The 19,501-nt window shown below is 36.1% G+C and overlaps 1 protein-coding gene across 1 annotated transcript in view; it reads right to left on the reverse strand.

Annotated features, from left to right (window-relative positions):
• Positions 1 to 421: 421 nt before the first annotated feature.
• MAN1A1 (mannosidase alpha class 1A member 1) overlaps positions 422 to 19,501 on the reverse strand; it is a 73,507-nt gene continuing 54,427 nt past the window's right edge. The window contains exons 6-12 of the mRNA XM_007428300.4: positions 16,610 to 16,733; positions 15,277 to 15,370; positions 12,354 to 12,469; positions 9,104 to 9,323; positions 6,514 to 6,686; positions 5,070 to 5,185; positions 422 to 4,054 (exon numbers count right to left, since the gene is read on the reverse strand). Coding sequence (XP_007428362.2) covers positions 3,934 to 4,054; positions 5,070 to 5,185; positions 6,514 to 6,686; positions 9,104 to 9,323; positions 12,354 to 12,469; positions 15,277 to 15,370; positions 16,610 to 16,733 — 964 coding nt within the window. The 3' untranslated portion in view covers positions 422 to 3,933. The remainder of the gene's footprint in view (positions 4,055 to 5,069; positions 5,186 to 6,513; positions 6,687 to 9,103; positions 9,324 to 12,353; positions 12,470 to 15,276; positions 15,371 to 16,609; positions 16,734 to 19,501) is intronic.

Here is a 19,501-nt window from a genome sequence, read left to right on the forward strand (position 1 = left end):
TTGAGTCAATGTTTTTAAGATTATGCACAATTAATTGCCTCTAAAGGATGGAAAAGGGGGTGGGGTATAATTCCCACTGTTTTTATATGTTCATTTTTCATTTGATTTATAGAAGCAGACAACGATGGTCACAGGAAAACATTAATGACTTCACAGACATTAAATTAAGCCATGGTTCACTGGCCCATGATTTATTGAATAAACCACAATGGCTAGGTTCACACAATATGGAAACCTTAAGGTTACATGTGAGCAGGTCAGAGTCCAATTTACCCCAAATGGCACCTCGATGCAGTACACACTGGAGGACTGGCAGTAAAAAAAAAAAAAAGAGGGGGATGTGGCAAGAACCATGTATGAGGCAATACCTGCTTCACAAACTAAACATAATGATTAGAAACAGTTAAGTGAAATAATTCCCTTGTATTTTTTTTTTTTTTAATTGGCGCATTTTTGGTAGCAAGCTGGTGAGTATTGGAACTGGACTGCTGGATGCCTAATAGAGTATTTCTGTGAAGGATATTTAAGTACAATGATGTACAGTCTTGGAACACTTAGTTATTAACCAAAACAAACCCGCCCCCCAAAACCCCACCCTTGGACTGTAGCCTTAAAAATGGGGACAATTTATTAGCTATTCCAAATACCTTCATATAAACATACCATTGAGGAAATTATTCATGATATGTTAAGGATGTATGTGGAAGATAGAGAAACAGTGGATTAGTACAATAAAGGACTACTAATGGTCCTACAAGACAGTGGAGTCTTGGAGAACTACTGACAAAACAAACATGAAGTATTTGGAGAGTCATACCATGTAATCAGCTTTTAGTTTTATTCGTTTGTTTTTAGGAAATTAAAATGTTTAACAAAAAGTGTTCTTCAAAGGGCCTTGAACAGGACTAAGAATTTAATGATCATCTGTCGGATGTCGCAAGGCAAGTCATGGCAGTAGCAGCATCATAAGGTGGAATAATAGCTTACGGTATGTTTTGTGAAAAAGATTTCAAGGTTAGAGGCCATAACAGACTTTTACCGTCAATGGTGGCTCCCAAAGAAAGTAAAAATGGCACTTCAGTTGGAACAATAAGGATTAAGAAATGGAAATAAACTGTGTTTTTACATTAAAACCGCTACATAAATTTAAAAAAATGGCTCTGAACCAATAATATTGCACATTATTAGCTACACAAATGATTGCTGCCCTGCTTGCTTTCAGAAAGTGCATTGATTTTAAAAATATCTTGGTCAGTCAATACCAGAAGATTTGTATCAGTCTGAATAATAATAAAAAAAACCCTGTACAGCAGTACATATGTTGATTTTGCTCACTCTATGTAATTATACACTGCAGATATGTCTTATTAGTTAACATGCTGAGCAGCTACAAAAGCTATCTTTCTTTGCTAATAAAAGAGGTTAATTTTATTTGGTAATTAATTTTATGTTATATCTGTAATGTAATACTTACTGTAACCCAAAAGAAACCTCATTGTTTATTCCAGATATTATGGCAAGAAAAGCAACTGTGCCTATGTAAAAATGGGTTATTTATGATATAATTCTTACATGTTCTTTTCCAGGTCACACTTATAAGCATTAAAATCTAGAAATAAAGCAGAAATTAATTTGCCCCAATGTTCCACATTAGAAAAAGTATTTGCTTTTTTGTAAATCAGCATTTGGAAAACTTAATGTAAAGGTACTTCAGTGTGTAAAGAAGCAAACACAAAACACAAGAGCTCAACAAATGAAAAGCATTTTTCAATTTGACTGATATTCAGAATTATATGCATGTTAGTAGTATTCCACGTAATCAAGAAATGACATGATTTGTACCCAGAAATACCTTAGTATAAAAATAATTTGCTAGCTGTAACAGTCCTGTTCCAAATATGCATGAATGTCAGTCCTCATTCCTCTAATAACTTTTCTCACTGATTCTTCAGCTGCCATGTTTGATTCTCAGAATAGTTTTTAAGATTTGGAGGGTGTGTGAAGCTCAATTTGCAAACTGGCACAGAGAGACACAGAAAAGGATTCAGGTAAAATTGGGAGGGTGGGGGCAAGAAGGGGAATTATTGCTTGTGGTTCTCCTATTCAGATTGCTGGATCACAGATAAGATACTGTTATGGCCAAACCTAGAACCCAGCACAATATGATCATCCAAGAGGTTCACAAGTAGAGTTGCACTAAGCCATAATGCAGAGAAAACCGTTATACTGAGGTGTAGCAAGTTTTACAAAGCCTCACATCAGTGCAGATACTGACACACATTAGGTATCATCAGGTTGTCTGTGGATCAGGGAGTAAGTTTATGCAATTTTGCAAGTAGTCATCTTAACTTGGCTCAAAACTTTTATAGTTAAATTTGATAGCATAAATATGTTTGCAGTAACAGTGTTAATCTATTTGAGTGTCCGTGTAGGATGATGTGTCACTGTATGGTAAATACAACTTTTAGGACTGCAATGAATCTTTTAAGACTAGAAGATAGCCAACATTCAGTTTTAAAAGCTACCTAAAGAAGCAAGGCTACCATAACAAGTTCCCTTCTGTTGTACATCCCTCCCCAGCTTTCTTTACCACAAAATTCTGCTTTTTTACATGAAGGCTGCTAAACATGACAAATCATATAAAATTCACCCCAACTCGTCATGTTTAATGTCACTAATTAAAACTATTCTATTTACAGAAGCATCCCAAATGTAAACAGGAAAAAGAACCATTTCATAATGAAACTCAAAAAAATCAGTCAACATTATCACTTTGATAAACAAGGGAACAGTTTAGGTCCCCCCACCCCCTGCAGCAAAGCATTAAAGTACTGTGGTCAATTCTTTCAAAAGAGAATTAGAGCCACAATGTGAACTTCTAAAACATGGTACCTTTGAGGTATATTATCCTCCTCTTTCCACATCATTGTGCCCAATATTCATTAAGTGGAAGATAATGCTAATGGAATGTTGGAAATAGCAATAACAGACTTATAGAACCAGACTAACCAGTCTCTAAATAGGATACATTTCAAAACACAAATTAGATTAATTCATCCTGCATAACAACTAAGGTTTTACAGGAAACAGATTTTTCCTTCTGGTGAAAATACTGCTGAACCTCCATGTTCACCAAGACAGACTTTGAGAACTATGTAGTCTCAAAGGGGATCTGTAAAGCTATGTCTCGAAGTCAACTCAATTTCATGGTTGCTTATGAAACAAATTCAGAGACCAAAAGAAAAAAAAAAAAGATGGGCACCAAGGTTATCTATGGTTAGGCTTGATATGCAAATATGTTCTAAAATTATATGTGAAAAAGATTTCATAATCCAGGCTTCCAAGACAAGCCACAGTTCAATGTAATGGTATATACAGATAAAACTATATCTGGTTTATATGAATATTACATCTTTCTAAGTATTCCAATTACCAATTAATGATAGACCCGCATAAGAAGAGGCTGTCACAGCTAGATTTGTCTCCACTGATCAGACAAATCCCACTGGAACAGATGTAAAAAAGAAAAAAGCTCTTCATACTTAATTCTTTATGGCTTTTTGCAACACAGCAAAGTATTACAGCTTAAAGCAGACATCTCCTCACAGAGGAGAAAACAATTTTGCAGTCTAAACATAAAGTAAAAAGTAAGTAACATGCTGAATTCTGTATTCTGTTTGATCAAATGCACATTGTGGTCAACAAAATCTAGAGATGACATGTTACTTTCTGGGAAAACATAAATATTAATAATTAAAATTAATCACATTGGGTCCCTTGATAAAGATTGCCAGGTTGATAGCAGACTGCAAAAAACAAACAAACAAAATAAGAAACAAACAAAACAAGAAACAAAACCTGGTTTAAAACTCAAAAATGACAGCTAGGACATTAACAGCCATATAATGTGCCCAAACAAAATTCAAAATAGTTTTATTTGCTTTCTTTTTTCTCTTTTCCTCTTTTAATAACTGGGAAAGGGTGCGCCTCCGTATTAAAGACCCAATGTTCAAATGGAAGAATATCATCTTCAGAGAATAATAAGTATAAATACCTAGCAAAGAACAACAAAAATGCATTATTAATACACTATAAAACTAGAAATACATAGTAGTTGTAACATAATCATTTTATTTATATTGAAAATTTATTATATTAAGAATTTGCTTAGTATTTCACTGAGAAGTGTCCAGACTTCCACTGGAAAAAGAGACAGGCAACTGTATTTCAACAATAATTATTACCATTGTCCTATACTTTTTTAAAAAAAATCAGCCCTTCCACTTAAAACAATCTGGTTACTTGTCCTCTGCCACACTCCACAAATCATTCTTATATAGCACATTGGATCTGCCCAGTAACTCAGTAACTTCCCATTTTTCCCTTGTTTCAGGGACAGGACTGAGATTCAAAAAAGAGAAGCTTGTTCAAAGTAACTAAAACATTCATGGCTGACAGGGCACATCTCATTTCTTCTCTACTAGACCAACATTTGACATCTGCTCAGACGAGACAGAGATGATACCGCTTAAGAAACTTTCTTGCTTCCAGGACCACAGGAATAACCTGCTGTCCTGCTTGTTTCTCTTGGTCAAGGATTCAATGGTCTATTTCTCCTGCTTCCCCAATCCCCATCTCCAACTCTTCAACGGTCTCCTTTATGCCTGGAGATAGTTTCAGATACTGCTATGCAAAGCTCTAAATGGGCGCTTCAGTTCAAATATCGAAGGCCTTCCAGGCTGGGTAGCTTCAGCAAACATCACAGGCAATCCAAAGCCACCCAACCCAGAAGCAGTTCAGCTAGTGGTAGGAAAGAAGGCTGGGAGAAGCCTTCTCCCACAGCACTGGTTGCAAAGGGATTCAAGATGATCCTACATGTTTCACCAAGGAGATTCAGCTGACCTCTTTGCTTCTTTGAAGCAAATCAGGTTGCCTCCTCAACCCACATTATTTTATTAAAGCAAATCTGTGTTTGCTTCACACAGACTTAGTTTCAGCTACTTACTGCTCCGACTCAAAGATTATTAATTCACAGCTCTTTCATTTTCATTTCATGTTCAATTGCTTACTTGAGTGTTTCTGAAAGGAAGAAACTCTGTTGCACATCATCATGGCTTTTACGGTTGCTGTAAACATCCCTAAGACCAGAATAGCCACCATCTACTCTGCAATATTTTTCCAGTGCCTGAATTTCAAAAAGAAGAATATTTGATGGCATTTTATAAGCATCTTTCATGCATTTCAGTGCAAAACATTGCAAGGTAATTTGTGCTATAATACTGCTTCACAATTCTAAATTTAAAGCAATTATCAGAACAGTAGCATATTCAATATAAAAAATCTCAATCAAGTCGTACTGAAATCTGGAGTCACATTAATGTAAGAATCTTACTATAACTCCCATTACAGTATTTTTATTGAAACATAGGAACTGTCTTTTTCTAATTCAGAGCCTGATTTGTATGAATAAATAGGGAGTATGAAGAAACAGGGACTATGGTATGGAGTTTACCCCTATTGTTTCCATCAAGTACATTTTGCACTACAGATATTAATTTATGTATATTTTTATATTGCATTATTTGGACATCATGGTAAACATTTGTTTTCATATCTGTTTTGTCCTTTTAAGTTGTTAATTTTACTGCAATTTTGATGCATGACTGACCAAGTGCTCATTTCAGCAGAAATTAATCTCAGTGAAAATACAAATATAAATAATTGAAATAATAATGAGAACACCCCTAACTGGGATTGGGATGAGCAAATTGAGATAGCCAGGCTTTGACAGGAGCATACCATTTCTTGGCCAACATGCCAAATAGGGCAAGAATAAGGGATGTAGCCTCCTTGGATTTTACTACAAAAGATCAGCTTTTTCCTAGCAGACTCCACTGTAACGACTGGAAAAAGAAATTAGAGCTGCAAGCCCCACAATAATGCTGATCAAGAAAGTGACCTTAATCCCTCTTGGGGAACTGAGAAGCTTTAAATCTGGTTACATTACAAGATGAAAAAGGTTTCTGATTATAGAAGAAGGATGACATCCATTTGACATTTTAGTTCTGTTAGATATGAAGGATTCTGTTCATACTCAGAGTTGTCTTATCATCAAAAAACATGCATTAGATTTTTTTTCCTATCTTGTTCCTTTGAATTTATTGGATTGCAAAGATAAAAACAGACAAATTGATTAAAAAAATGAAAATATTAACAACTATGGCCAATTATGCTTTAAGTATAATAAATTAAGTGTACCATTTTCTTTCTTTTTCCTAAAGAATAGATATAAAAAGAGTTGGAAATGGTTGAAATCTCTCAAATGTCTTTTATCTGCATGAGACAAAACGGAGCCTACATTTTAAGGAATTATTGGGCAAATACAATTATATTTCTGATCCATTTAAACAATGTATTGTTTTTTATATATTGAGCACTAAACTCAAATGATTCTTTAAAATGACAAATATATAAATTATATGATACTTCAAAGAAATAATTTAAATGTGTTACCTCTACAGCTTCCCAACCCCACTGACGGTACTTGGGGTCATGAGTGAATCGCCACATATACATATAGGTTTCTATAACTTCAGGTCGTAAGATATAGTATTTTTCATTCTGTCTGGTAGCAATCGCCTCAACTCCACCATCAAATCTAAAAGCTTCTGGCCCCAATTTCATGCCTAGACACAATATTAAAGTATTCAAGTTTTAGTAAAGAACAATGGTCTTAATATATGTGAATTACCTTATTGCATCGTATAATTCTGAACTCCAAAATATAGGATTGTCCTGCTGTACAAGGGGATTGGTAACCTCTTGTTAGCCACTAAATAATTTTGGAATCTGAAAAGCCACAGCAGACAGAACAATGATGAAAAGCAGGTAGAGCTGTTCTACTTAGTTTGAAGGGGAAAACTCTGTTAAGTTTTACATTATACAGTAGCTTTAATGGGTTTCCTGCCTCAACATGGTAGGAACTTGTATGACAGAACAATTTTTTATGAATGGTGATCAGAACAAACTCCAGGGGCAGTAAGGTTGCCCACCCTTGCTGTAAAAATTCCAATTATATGTGCTGTGGGCATCAATAGCTGAGAAATGTCCAAATACAGGTAGTCCTCGCTTAATGACCACAATAGGGACTGGAAAATTGGTCGTTAAGTGGGTGGTCATTAAGGGAGTCACATGACTGGACCTGATTATATGACCATTTTTATGACTGCTGTAAAGCAAATCACTGTGTTCATTGAGCGAATCACGTGGTTGTTAAGTGAATCCAGCTTCCCCAATGGACATTTTTTGCCAGAAATCAGCAAAAAAGGTCACAAATTATGATTCATGAGACTTCAGGATGCTGCAACTGGTCGTAAATGTGAGCTGGTTGCCAAGCACTCAAATTGTGATCATGTGGCCTGGGTGTATGTGTGATGGTTTGCGATGGTCATAAAGCACTTTTTCTGAGGCTGTCGTAACTTTGGACTGTTAAATGAACAGTCATTATGTGAAGACTATCTGTATAAGAAAAACAATGGTTGGAGCAATCCTGAAATACTTTTTCTAATAAGTAGGGCCTTATCTTACTAAAATATTTTTTGGAAAGTTACCTGGGCCACTATGCAAAATTGTGTAATGGTGTCTAAAACCATGAAATGTTGCTAAACACTGTTTTATTGTGTTTAAAACACATCTTTCTTGTTGAACCAATTTAAGTTTTACACAAATTAACACAACTATTCAAATTAAACCACAATTAGGAAAATTAAACTCAGATGTAAAAATACGACAAAATTTCTGGGGAATACACTGCATTAATTTAATTTTTTTTTTAAAGAAACTATATCACATCTGTAGAGCAGAAGCTGGTAATATGGAATTCATAAAATCCCAAGATGGCATTTGTGGACCCCAAATTAAACAAACCAAAATGTTTAAATCTATAGAGTGGAAATCTACCTGAATGCCTATTGTCATGAAGTTTTGCATGTTCATGCACAATCTTGGAGATGTGTTTATTTTATTGGTGCTTGTGAAATTGCCTGGCATCTACTATAGAATTTATTTCAACAGTAGCAAACCTAGGTTTCACATTACACACTTTTTTGCATTTCAGAATGAGTGAGAGCTTGATAACCTTTCCCTTATATTTGTGAAACTACTGTACACAATCAATATGTTGACAGTATTACAAAGTTTGCTACCATTATTTAAAAATCTGGTTGGAGAAGATTAGGATGATATTGGTATGTTGCATGATTGGTGGAGAAAAGCTCTGTAACAATATATATACAATAAAGGATTCAGGTTCACCTTTGTAAAGTTCTGTGGACAGATACCTAATTGCCAGACATCTAGTGATAGCCCCACTAATTGGATATTTTTAGCCAAATATCTATTTTCTTGCCCATTAACTCCCATGGAAAGGAGAATTTAAAAAGAAAAACAATCAATCAGAATGGGAAAGGCAAAAAACATTCCTCTACCTCCTACTCTGGCTACTCTGACCTACCAAGATTCCAGATATCTTATTGCTCTGTGGAATGTCTCCCCTTAAGCCTCAATGCATAGGATTAGCCTTTGAAGAAAATCACTCCCTTTCCCCGCCACACAGTATTACCCTGCTTCTGAATATATTAACAAAATATTTTTAGATGGTATAATGGAGAATTTTTAATACTAATTTTCACATCAGACTATTGATGCCAAAGAAGAAGAACACTGTCACAGGCAAGTGATGAGGAGAATTTGGCTCTCCAGATGTTGTCCAATTAAAGCTCTCTCAACATTGGTCATTCTAGCTGGGGTTACTGTGAGCTGTAGTTCAGCAAATCTGCAGGGCCATATATTCCCCATCTCTGTTATAGGCAACACAACCACTTCCCCTACAAGCATAAAACACATTTCTGAAAGTTGGAAAACTTTCTAAGCACTCTTCTAACTCTATAATATGTAAAGGTAGGAACTACATGTAATAAAAATGTCTTATATATAATTTATATCAATCTGAAGGGAAAAAGCCAAATAGGTTGCCCTGAATTCAAGTACTGGAATAAGCAACATTTTAAAGGCAGAACAGCAATACTCAACAGTTTAAAATTACCTGTACGATCATAAGATTCATGACATGTGCGGGCAATTTCAGCCCCAAGTTCAATGTGATGTCCAGTTTTATCAGCTGGTGCTCCATCTGCACCCAGAACAAACATTCCTCCAGCAAAACAAGTAAGATGACCCATTTTGTGTTCAAGCAGGCCACCTTTCCACTCAGCAATGTACATTAAACCATTGCTGGATTTCCTGATTAGATGGGTTTCTATGGACTAGAATTGTTAAAAAAATAACTGTTATTAATTTACAATAAATAATTACAATAATATAGATATCTAAATATTTTTCACACACTTGAAAGCACTCAACACAACACCATTAAAAACAAGTTGGGGAAATGCCCATTTTTATAACAACACTCAGGTTATCTCTACTCTAGCCAAATTGATTAATGAATATAGAAGTGCAAATGTTGTTGAAGAAGAATTAATACAGCTTGGGCAAAGGGAACCTCTATCTCAAAAACCTTTGAATGAACTTTGCATGTATTAACAAGTACTTAGGAAAGCTTTTGTAGGCAATAGCTAAGTCACAGATTATACTAAGCCATAATGTGGCTTGCTTGGCTTTGTCTTAGTGTGAATTGTCTTAGTGTGTGAATTCAGCCAATTATAGTTCATTCAAGAAACTTAGTTAATCATGGCATACTGTGATATGTGAACCCAGTCATGTAAATTTGGACTTTCAAAGCCAACCCTACCCACCCATCTCCAAAATGTATGACGAAGCCCTTAAGCAAAGGCTTCTAAGTAAATTTAGACATGGGATAGGAAAACAGATCCTCTACAGATCCTTCAGTTTTAGATAAAAGAAAGCAAAAAGTTGGAATAAATGGGGCTTTGCTGAAATGGAGGCTTCTAAGGAACTGTTCAAACATGATTTGGAGTTCAGAATGATGAGTGAGAATGCCCAGCTTGGTAAAGTTAAGGGTGGAAAAATCAAATCTTGTAACAAAAGTATTTCCAAATCAAATGGCTAATAGAAGGAAATGTAGGGTAAATGTAAACTATTGGCACATTGGGACAAAAACAAATCCTAACTCATTTTCACTGAGTCATTTACTATGTTCTATGGGTTCTCTTCTAGTCAAATTCTGATTTGGTCACTGGTGGTGAAGAAACTCTCTTCTCACACCTTCCCTTCCCCGTTTCTAAAGCATGAGACACATCAAAAGTGCTACATATAATGGAGCAGCTGCCACAGTAAGGGTGGATCAGCTAGAAGTGCTTTGTCAATGCAGTATTCCTTTGGAGACTGGCTTTAACTGATTTGATTCAATTGCTTAAGAGGCAACAACCCAACTTATTAAACTGATTTTTTTAAAGATATGAACTAAACCTAGTGCAGTATTTCAGAACACACCTTTTTCTTTTGCATAATCAGAAAACAAACAAAACATCTCCAACAACCCACAGTCTTCACTGAAAAAATAAACTTGTTTTAATGTGGTTGTTATTTAAAAGGTTGCTTCCCTATAACCCTGACAGATAGGTATACTAAACCTTTAGATGAAGCTACTTAAAAATATTTATAAAAGGAACATACAGGTGAAACTCGAAAAATTAGAATATTGTGCAAATGTTCAGTTATGTCAGTAAGGCAACTCAAAAGGTGAAACCAATATATGAGATAGACGCATTACATGCACAGCGAGATATGTCAAGCCTTACTTTGGTATAATTGTGATGATTATGGCGTACAGCTTATGAAAACCCCAAATTCACAATCTCAGAAAATTAGAATATTACATGACATCAATAACACAAGGATTGGAAATAGAACAATATCGGAACTCTGCAAAGTATAAGTATGCATATGTACTCAGTACTTGGTTTGGGCCCCTTTTGCAGCAGTGACTGCCACAATGTGGCATGGCATGGATGCTATCAGCCTGTGGCACTGCTGAGGTGTTATGGAAGACCAGGATGCTTCAACAGCGGCCTTCAGCTCCGCTGCATTGTTCGGTCTCATGTCCCTCATCTTTCTCTTGGCAATGCCCCATAGATTCTCTATGGGGTTCAGGTCAGGCGAGTTTGCTGGCCAATCAAGCACAGTAATCCCATGGTCATTGAACCAGGTTTTGGTACTTTTGGCAGTGTGGGCAGGTGCCAAGTCCTGCTGGAAAATGAAGTCAGCATCCCCATAAAGCTCGTCTGCGGAAGGAAGCATGAAGTGCTCCAAAATCTCCTGGTAGACGGTTGCGTTGACCCTGGACTTACTGAAGCACAGTGGACCAACACCAGCAGATGACGTGGCTCCCCAAATCAACACAGACTGTGGAAGCTTCACACTGGACTTCAAGCATCGTGCATTGTGTGCCTCTCCATTCTTCCTCCAGACTCTGGGTCCTTGGTTCCCAAATGAGATGCAAAAGTTGCTCTCATCAGAAAAGAGGACTTTGGACCACTGGGCAACAGACCAGTTCCTTTTTTCTGTAGCCCAGTTAAGACGCTTCTGACGTTGTTTGTTGTTCAGGAGCGGCTTGACAAGAGGAATATGACATTTGAAGCCCATGTCCAGGATCCGCCTGTGTGTGGTAGCTCTTGATGCACTAACTCCAACCTCAGTCCACTCCTTGTGAAAGCCTCCAACACTTTTGAATGGCCTTTTCCTGACAATCCTCTCCAGGCTGCGGTCATCCCTGCTGCTTATGCACCTTCCACACATTTCCCTTCCACATCATCTTCTCTTGATGTGCTTTGATACAGCACTTTGGGAACATCCAACTTCTTTTGCAATTACCTTTTGGGGCTTTCCCTCCTTATGGAGGGTGTCACTGATGGTTTTCTGCACAACTGTCAGGTCAGCAGTCTTTCCCATGATTGTGATTCCTACTGAACCAGCCTGAGAGACCATTTAAAGGCTGAGGAACCCTTTGCAGGTGTTATGGATTCATTAGCTGATTAGAGTGGGACACTTTGAGCCTAGAATATTGAACCTTTTCACACTATTCTAATTTTCTGAGATTGTGAATTTGGGGTTTTCATAAGCTGTACGCCATAATCATCACAATTATACTGAAGTAAGGCTTGACATATCTCGCTTTGCATGTAATGTGTCTATCTCATATATTGGTTTCACCTTTTGAGTTGCCTTACTGACATAAACGAACATTTGCGCGATATTCTAATTTTTCAAGTTTCACCTGTATACTGTCAAAACAATTAAAAAAAACAACCCTACCATAACATTTGCTGTCACAATTATGTATAACTATGCCCCAAGTTATGTATAATGTTTACCTGAACAGCATTATAATACATTTGCTTGGCTTCTTCATCTGTCTTATCAGACATCAGCCATGCTTTAAGCAAATACTCATAAAAGCTATCTCCAAGTCCTCCAACGGAGACGTGATCTGAGGAAAAAAGTGCAAGAGCAATGAGTTGTGAGCTGCCCAGAGTCCCCCATTAGGGAGAAATGGTCGGGGATAAATTTAATAACTAAATAAATAAATAGCAAAATAATATAGCAAAGCCACATTAACCCTCTTTCAGCATGGTGCTTTATTCTAACTATATCTTCTTTGATATATCTATCCCATTAGATTATACTATTTCACAAGATGATGCTCTGTAGGCATAACAAGAGTTTAAGTATGTGGCCCAATTCCCTGCTATCTAGAAATGAACAACACCTAATCTCCAACAAGCCCATTTCATTTGGAACCATTCATTTTCTATTTTGTGGATCGTTGAAGCTTCTGGCTTAATTGGGAGATTTCTCCCTTTCCTGCATTCCCTGCTTTTTGTAACACTATGACTTGTTAAGAATTCTGGAGAGATCAAATGGGTGCTTTTGTGCTACTTGAGTGAATCCTAAAAATGGTATAATTCAAAAATGGATTTTGGATTTTTTTGCAAATGTCATTTGGGGTGGAGAGGAGAAGGAAAAACGTCTATTAAGAGTCCTTAAATTATGGCTATTAAAAAATGTAGACAGGTACAGTAGGTTGCCCTCTAAAAAAAAGGTTAAGAAACCATATATTCACAGAATCTTTTTTTTCCCTTATTAAAGGTTTCATCTTTAAAGAATGCTTCTTTGCCTATCAGCCTGTGACTTGGCATTTGGTTTTTAAAAATGCTACTTCGCTATCCCTTACCAAAGAAACATTATATAAGATAGAAGTATGAAGAGCTCCACTGTAAAGAACAGTACATTAATTCAAATATACATATGGATACATACATACATACATACATAGAGGCTTTCCTTTAATTAAATAATTAAATAATTAATTAAATAAATAAATAAATGTGAATTTTTGAGTGGAAGGTTGATCTCTGAATAGCAGCATATAAATGACCTTTACAGTTTCCTAAATAAATTACCTCTGAAAATCCTGACATTTGCAAATTAAATAGCACAAGCAGAGACTCATCAATAATAAGTTCTGTTATTATATCCATTATTGCTAGAGACAAATCTAATTGACCCATGATGCTGCAAATCACTTTCAATTTGCTTCTAAAGTAAAAAAGGCTAGATAAAAGCCCGGGGGTGGGGAGGTGGGGAATAAAGCCAGAGGAGACTCTCAAAGATGCAGCTTGCTGGTTTAACAACATGTTCTTAAATGTTATTTTGCCTCATGAAATATGCTGTTCTCTCTCAGTTCAATATTCTTAAGTTGCAGTGATAATGTTTTGGAGATATTTTATTAAAAATGCTCAAAAAGTTCTATCAAAACGTTTTGGTGCAGAATGTGGCAGCATGGGTAGTAAGTGGCACCAGTTATTTGGCGGGTGTAACACCACTACTCTGTGAGCTGCACTGGTTGCCAGTGGGCTTCCAGCTGCAATGCAAGGTGCTGGTCGTCACCTTTAAAGCCCTTCATGGCTTAGGACTGGGTTACTTGAGGGATGGTCTCTCCCCAGTTGTTTCTACCCGTCCGATCTGGTCAGGCAGGATGGGCGTGCTTCAGGTTCTGTCGGCCAGAGAACGGCCAAAGAAGACGTGCCTTTTCTGCCGTAGTGCCCAGTTGTGGAACACTCTCCCTCTGGAGATCAGGATGGCCCTGACTCTGCTGGCCTTTCATAGGGCCCCGAAGGCCTGGTTTTGTGCCTGGGCCTGGGGCCCTGAGTGAGTGCAGGGACCTGCTTCTTGGTCATGCGCGTGACTTGGGCTGATGTTGCTCGGTCACTATGTATTTTAACTTTTGTAATGTTTATAATTGTTTTTATTTTATTTTAACTTATTTTAACATCCAGAGTCACTTGTTGAGGTGGATGGCCATATAAATTGGATAAATAAATAAAACAAATAAAAGGGAAAACTTTTCTTTAGAAAGGTTTTATTTATTAGTGTGGAGAGTTTCAATAAGAACTTGAGTTTAATTAATTATGTGAATCGATAACAAAATATTATATTTGCTCTACTAATATATACTAATATAGTATTATCATACTAATTCTATAGTATATCCCCTTTGTTGTATCTCTTATGTAACATTTTTTAAGAGTGGGATTTTTTATTACTGTGCCAATCTGTGCTTGTTACTGACAAACTGGTTATAAAGCTCATGCCTCCAAAGAAAGCACACTGTTGTGTTTCCTTATCTCTCTGTTCCTGCAATAAAGTACAGTACAACCTGTTACAATAAAAGTTAGAGCCTTGGCACAACTTGTATATCAAAGTGATTATGTTGCCTTTCAGAAAAGGTATTTGTAATTTCACACTGTGAAGAATATAGTACCTGTCTCTCCCTTTCCATTACTTGGTATCCTTATCAGTTACAAAGTAATTCTTTCCCGACTGAGGTCTTTTACTTATGTATATGCATGCCCAAGCTGTTGTTGATCAATATTTTATATAAAACTGATGTAATACTGTAGCCTTTGTTCTTGGATCTTCAGGGTGTAACAGACCAATGACTCACTGCAAACTGCTAGCTTAATAAAATAAGCAATAGTTTGGAATCCTCTCCAGTTGTTGGCTTTATTGGGTAAGTTTTCCACCACAATTAGCAACAAGAAAATTCACAACTCAAGATTCTACTACACACAAAATCATGTAAATTAAATAAATAAATACCTTCCAATGTTCAGAAAAACAAAATGCTAAGATTGGGGGAAATCATTCAAGGAGAAATACCCAGAACTGGCAACACAATTCAGCTGACTTAGAAAACACATTTTTCTTTTGTGCACATTAAACTGAAGTACTTACGCTGACCCCATTGACCACTGTTAGGATTTAGATAATTAGGATAAAGTCCTTCTGGTTTATCCAACCTATTTAATACTTTTCGAATGTTCATAACCTATTTCAAAATAAAAAAGAGAGGTTTTTAATATATGTATAAATATATCTATGTTATATATTTATACAATACACATACATTCATTTTTTAAATATTGGTTGTACAGTAATATTATTCTAACTTTAAAGTAAGTATTCCTTTAAGGCACTAATTAACAACTTTACTTCCTTCCTGATACATGTTCTATAGGAGTGGAACTGCTCAAATCACACATGCAATGGTTTTTTATTAGGTATATTTTTTAAAGGAAACTTATTCACCAGGGCTGGAAATGTAAAAACAAGATCAATACTGAACTGCACTAATAAATAGCTTAGTTTGAGCAAGTAATCTCTTAATCTATGATTATAAACAAAGCATATTTAAAGCAACAACAGCTTTTGATCATCTAAACGCACACACAAAAGTTAGAAAATATTTTCTCTGGCTCAGTGACTGGAATAGACTATTATCCATAATAAACATTATGGAAGTACAGGCAAGATGCTGCTTGTGAATATAAAGATCTAATGCATAAATGTGGAATGAGCCCAAGAGAATCCTTGGTTGGACTCTTTGTCTTTCTCCTGTGCTTTCCTCCCATGTAGCTAATAGGAGAACTTTTAAGTTCTCAAGTTTAGTTTCATTCTCAGTAAACGTTGGCTTGTCTATGCTCAAACCAACCAACTGAAGACAAAACCCCCCAAACTTTCCGTTTTTAAAATTTAATTTAATAGTATTATTTATCTACTTCTACTATGACATAAGACTGAGGACAGTTAAAAATAAAATATAAAATCATACTTGAAACATAAAAGCAAGTAAATAAAACATCAATTTTAAAAAGAAGTAAAATGATTATACTAAACTTTTTGTCTAGCTAACCAACATTTGGCTTAAACCAGTCTCTTGCTTGAATAACAAGATCTCCAGGGAAAGGCAAAGAGTTATTCTTTCAGCTGCATGGGTAGAAGGAACATGTGGCCCTGAGATTTCATTTTAATGCTAAATCTTGTTTTAGTGTTACATGAATACTTTCTCAACATTTCATTTGTTGGTAGTAAAAGGTCAACAGAAGTAATTTCAAGAAAATTCTTTCTTTCATCCATATATACAACCTCACTGAAAATGACAAGAATTCCAGAAAGCCTTTTGTGCTTTGAAACTAATATGTTCAGAGAATCCACAATTAAATAAAAAATGTAGAAATTCCAGATATTTGGTCAGCATTTGATGGGCCTGTTAAAATACTAATCTAACCTTTTCAGCAAACAGTGGATTTCCAGATAAGTAGCTTAAGTGTATGAATTCCAAATGGAGTGTTCCAAATTCTGCCAAAATGCTGCTTCCACCTGAAGCCCAGGGCCAGTTTCGACCAATGCCACTAAAAAAGAAAAAGAAAAAAAAGGTAAGGTAAATGAAATGAGGTTGAGAAATAGATCAGTTTAACTGAATGTAGTGTGAAACATTTCTTCTGGATTAGAACTCATCCTTGACGCAAATGAGGTTGATGGAACCTGGAGTCCAACATCTGTGTTTCACTATTTGTCGAAGCAAGATATCTGCCAGGAGCCCAGAAGCGCAAGATATACCAGGCAATTTCTCATTTGAACATTTTAGTATTATCTTCTAAGCATACACCCCTTGCTTTTATTTCCCTATCAGTACTGTTAGTTAATTAGCCAGAGAAGATCATTACTTAAGAATATAGTTTCTTCAATGCTCTTAGGGGAGCTACATGGCTACATCATTTTTTGTGACTACGAATACTCTTATGAATGAAGTGCCTATATAAAAATAGAGTAAAAAGAAGAATTTTGTTAGCAAGAACTTTTCTAACTTGGAAAACAGTCACACATTCACATATTGATGTTGAAAAGACTACAGGCTGTGAAGGTACTTGAATGGATTTTCTTTTGAACATATCTCTACATAATCACATCTCAATATCTGAAATTTCTTTCTTTCTCCATCTTCCTGTTTTTTTTTTATTATTATTATTATAGGTAGCCAGACCTTAGGCACTTTTCTGACCGCAATATTTGAACTTAGCTAGAGTGGGTGGGAAGTAGACAAATTTAGCAAAGTATGGAGCCAGGGATATTTGTTTTTTGCTTCAAGACCACATACTTCTGAGGTGTCCATAACTGATTTTTGAAAGATAAGTGTTTATTTAAGAAATTTAATGTCTGATTAATGGAAGAAAGGTGCCCAGGCTATTGATTAAATGTATGAACTGCACTTCTGCCAACCAGAACAGACATATCAATTAAACATTATAGAGCTAAGAAACACAGATTCAAAAACCATACAATAAAAGAAAGTTGAGAACACAGTTAAAATTAGAGTGTGCCAAGACATTGTACAGAAACATTGTCAGTCCAAAGAAGTGTAAGGAAGGAGCCAATCCTCTTCTCTTACTAAGGAGTTCTATAATTAGCGAGCAACTTCTGAAATGGGTAGTCTTATGAATCCACCAGCCAAAAAGCCATGAATGAGACAGCCCAAAGCTGCATAGGAACTCTATACTAAAACTATAGGGAGTTGCACAGGAAATACCACCCAAACCAAACAGTATTAATTATGTAGGTTACTGAAAGCCTCCTTCTTCATTACTTAAGAAAGTAACACATTTTGCATTCTAATTCATATTATTTTATGTAAAAAAAATTCTTATATGTTGACTTTTAAAAACTTTCTTGATGTGACTTGCTTTGTGTTTTATTCTGGAAGAGTCAAATATACCTGAGCTATAGAGCAAACTGCTGATTTTAGACATTTCATTAACTGAACACATTGATTCTGGGAAAATATAGCCAATCTGTACGAAAAAAAAATAGTTGACTCAGAATTTTCGGAAAGGAGGTTTAGAAAAAGCTTTTATTTGAGTGACTCTGCAATTATGAATTATGTTTCAGAAGCAGTGATTTGGGAAAGAAGTCCCAGTTCATATACTTGATCTTCAACTCCATAGCACATGTTCATGGTCTGTTTTCAGAACCAAAAGCTACTAATGCTTCCAGTCATAAGCCTTGCCTTCAGTGTGGCAACAAGACCTGGATCAGGAATAGACCACTTAGTATCATGGGAGACTTGGGATGCCCACTTTTGCACTCTGTTCCAAACAACAATCAGGGATTCAGACATACCCAAGACTTTCTAACTCTTTACATGACTGGTGCCTGGTTTCAAAGCTGGAAATATTAAGCTTAATTGCTTGACTGAAAAGTGGCAAAGTCCCCAGGAGGGACCTGATGGAAAGCCTCTGCCTTGTTCCCTACTGCCCCTGTTTACTTACATTGAAAATTCAGTGCAGATTCCCAAAAAATGGAGAAATTCTATACTACTTCTAATCTATAAAAAAGGCAGTAAGACCAACACAACTGATTATGTCTAACCACCCTCCTATGCATAATTAATAAATTACATGTAAAACATCCCCATTACAAGCCAGTTGACTGACTGACTGATGAAGGAACCTTAGCCATGGAGGAACCAATTTTAGACCAGGCTTTTCAATACCAAGTCAACATACCACCTTGTATCATCTGTCTCCAAAATATGCCAGTCTACCAAGAGGTGCCCTCTATGCTGCCTTTATAGACCTGAAGACAGCATTTGATTCAATTTCTCACAAGAGATTATGGCAAAAATAGGCAGCCTCCTCTATTGATCAATGTCTTCTCCAACTAATACTGCTGCTGCATGGAAATACCCCAAAGCAGGTCAGGTGCATGAACGGCAGAGCACTGACTACATCTATTCCAATCTCCAAGGTAGTAAAACAGAAATTATGTAATTTCTATATTAATGACATCATACAAGCCCTCACTAGAGCCAAATTCCATCCTCCATCCCTAAGTCATAACCCAGTTTCCACAGTATTATATGCTAAAAGTGCTGCTATTCTTTCTGTATCCCAAATGGGGCTTCCATGCACTAGTATTATATTGTCAGTCTGAAATATTGGAAATTAACTATGGTAAAACTAAAGTGGTTGCATTTACTAAGCAGTGTACTAACCTCCCTCATATTTGGACAATCAACAACATCCAAACTGAGCAGATATTGAAGACTTTTAAATACCTAGGCATCTATTTTCAGTCTTCTATGTCTTGGAAACTTGAATCCTCAAAACTTATGCTCCATGCA

The sequence above is a fragment of the Python bivittatus genome, unplaced genomic scaffold, assembly GCF_059951505.1.
Source record: "Python bivittatus isolate LINGU-HERP-01145 unplaced genomic scaffold, Pbiv_v1 ctg000020_np1212, whole genome shotgun sequence".
Classification (NCBI taxonomy): Eukaryota; Metazoa; Chordata; class Lepidosauria; order Squamata; family Pythonidae; genus Python; species Python bivittatus.